Source organism: Cynara cardunculus (genome assembly GCF_001531365.2).
Source record: "Cynara cardunculus var. scolymus isolate 2C chromosome LG 2, CcrdV1, whole genome shotgun sequence".
NCBI classification, from domain to species: Eukaryota; Viridiplantae; Streptophyta; class Magnoliopsida; order Asterales; family Asteraceae; genus Cynara; species Cynara cardunculus.
The window spans coordinates 16754854-16757892 of NC_037529.1; the positions used below are offsets into that span (position 1 = coordinate 16754854).

The 3039-nt window shown below is 39.7% G+C and overlaps 1 protein-coding gene across 1 annotated transcript; it reads right to left on the bottom strand.

Moving 5' to 3' along the window:
* Positions 1 to 518: 518 nt before the first annotated feature.
* LOC112505960 lies at positions 519 to 1058 on the bottom strand. The gene has a single exon (XM_025109994.1). It carries the CDS (start codon positions 1056 to 1058, stop codon positions 519 to 521), a length of 540 nt encoding a protein of 179 aa, XP_024965762.1.
* Positions 1059 to 3039: the final 1981 nt, after the last annotated feature.

A 3039-nucleotide genomic window follows, 5' to 3' on the forward strand; every position in this document is an offset into this window, starting at 1 on the left:
ATGAAAATAAAATCCATTATGAAAAACGAGACTTAGGAATTAACTTCACTTCCAATGAGGCATAAATAACATTTGTCAAGTGGGTTTACTAAGCAAAGAAGAATGCAAATGGTGAAAATGAAAAATACAAAGCAAGACTAGTGGCTAAGGGCTATATTTAAAGAGCCAGAATCGATAATTATTCCCCATGCTGCTTGAAACCATTATATGATCCATCAGATGGATGTGAAGTCGGTATTTTTTTTTAACAAAGTACATGACGGAGAAGTTTGTAATTCAGCAATCATTGGGATATGAAGTTGATGGATATGAATATAAGGTTGAAGAAGGCTCTTTACGGCCTAAAGCAAACACCAAGAGCATGAAATAACCATATTGATGCTTACTTCCAGGAGAAGAGTTCACGAGCATGCCCTTTACATGAAGGGAAAAAATGGAGACATTTTAATTGTTTGCTTGTTTTTTTTTTGGACAGCAAAAAGGCAATTTATTGAGAAAGGAAGAAAACTAGCGAGGGGCTAGTTACAAGCAGAGTACACAGCATCAACCGGGTTACAAATCCAATTCTCCCAACTAGAAGGCTTACTAAACTTCGCTCTACACCTAATCCACTCATACGCAGTGAATTGGATGTCGCTACAAACATCCTTATCAGACTTGCACTTGCCCCTAAACGTCTTGTGATTCCTTTGCGTCCAGACGGTCCAAAAATAAGCTGCCATAATCACCTTGCCCACCTCTCTTCTGCCACTATCACCAATCTCGTAGACCACCGACCACAAGTCACGAACCGAAGTCGCATTTACCGGCCACCAATTTACCCAAGAAGCCATATGCGCATTAATAGCCTTAGCCGTGGAACAATTCACGAAGACATGGTCCAAGTTCTCCACCGTAACCAAGCACGTCGGGCACTCATCAGAGCTGCATGCCACTCCTCGTTTTATGAGGTTATCCCTGGTTGCTAACCGGTTGTTGAGCGTTCTCCATAAGTGAATATTAGCCTTGCTGGGGATCCACTTAAACCAATCTGTTTCCTGTTCCACAGAAGGAAGCATAACACAGTCAATCAATCTCCTTAGCGATTTAACAGAGAAGATATTGTAAGCCTCCAGCAACCAAGACCACCCATTCCGATCCGGCACTTCGATTAGATGACTATCGATATTGATCCCGATGTCCCCCAGGTCTTTTTCAATACTTTTGATATTTCTCCAGACAGATCTTCTGCCTCTGCTCGCTCTAGACAAGAATTGAGACGAGTTACAAAGACGCACGACCACATTCCAGATTGCCTGATCTTCTGTTCACGCTCTCCACCACCATTTGGCAAGCACTGCAAGGTTTAAGGCATGTAAACTCCCAATACCCAACCCGCCACTCTTCTTGTCACTAAGAACCCGATCCCACGCCACCCAACTAATTTTTTTTACAACCTCCAAACCGCCCCAGAAAAAACGCCGTCTTATATTTTCCAGAGTACTAATAACCTTCTTAGGAGCTTTAAACAACGAGAAGTAGTAAGTACCCAAACTGCCCAACACAGTTGTCCAAGAATGAAGGAGGAGAAAATGTAGATCCAACCTGTTTCAAGAGAGCATGGTTGGAAGTCTACGTTACTTAACTTGTACAAGGCTAGACATCTTGTATGCGGTTGGACTCGTCAGTCGCTATATGGAGCCGCCAATAATTGTCAATGTCCAGGCTGCCAAGAGAATTCTTTGGTATCTTAAAGGTACGATTGATCTTGACTTTTTTATTTGGCTTCTAACGGTTACAAGCTTGTTGGTTATAGCGATAATGATTGGCGTGGAGATATAAATGATTGAAAAGGTGCAATGGGGTTCGTGTTTTTCTTTGGAAACACGAATTTTACATTGGTATAAAAGAAGCAAACAACTATCACATCATCTACTTATGAGGCCAAATATATGTAGTTGCCACTTCATGTGTATGTCATGCAGTATGGCTCATGAATTTGTTAAAGGAGATAAATTTGATTCAAGAAGATCCAACAAAGATTTGCGTCGACAACAAGTCAGCTATTGCCTTACCAAAGAATCTAGTGTTTCATTATCAGTCCAAGAACATTGATATTCACTACCATTACATATGGAGTATGTGGCTAGAAAAGATGTGTATTTGAAGTTTGTAAGGTCTCAAACTCTAATTACAGATATCTCCACTAAACCACTCAAGTTTGAAGATATTGCTAGACTAAAGGGGTGTTTGGTTTAGGTTGAATAATAAAAAACTAGAATGAAAATGAAAATGATGGGGAGCAAAATGAGAATGTTTTCTCATTCCCACAATTTAACCTAAAACGAAAATTTGGGTTTCTAAAAGGGATGAACGCATTAAATTATATAAAACCAAACAATTTGTTTTATTATTATTCTCATTGATTACTTGTTGATCCTCTCTCTCAGTGATTTGATGATAATCCCTTTTTCCTTTCGATGTATTTCTGTGTCTGTAATTTCAGTTCCAGCGATCATACACTGAGCTTGTTCAGTGATCGCTGAAGAACTTGTTTTGTAATTCATTCAAAGACAACGATACTTCAAAAAAACAACACTAACACCAAAGATTCTTCAGCAAACGTAGAAGACTGAAACTGAAGATTAGAGACTGGCGCGTACGTGATCTGAAGCGGTATTCAATGATTACAAGCCTGTCTAGCTATGTGTGAAGACTGCTCTAGCTTCAGCGAATGATGATGAGACCTTCAGGTCATTCCAGCATTTAGCAATCAAAGGAAACTTGCTTAGCACGATTGTTGTTATTTTGTCCTTGTACACACAAAAGGACAAACCCATACCCTTATCAGAGATAGTACGGTACGGAGCCGATTAGTCGACTCTTTGTCCATTATCTTTAGGTAAGGATGTCAGTTCATAAATAGTGCTTTTGTACTATTTACTGTAACAAAGGACAAGCCTTCCTATTAAGGCTTGACACGCACTCTTAACCTACCATACTGCATTAAATGAACATTTAATGCACTGGGTATAAATAGAAGTGTTTCTTCTCCATGCA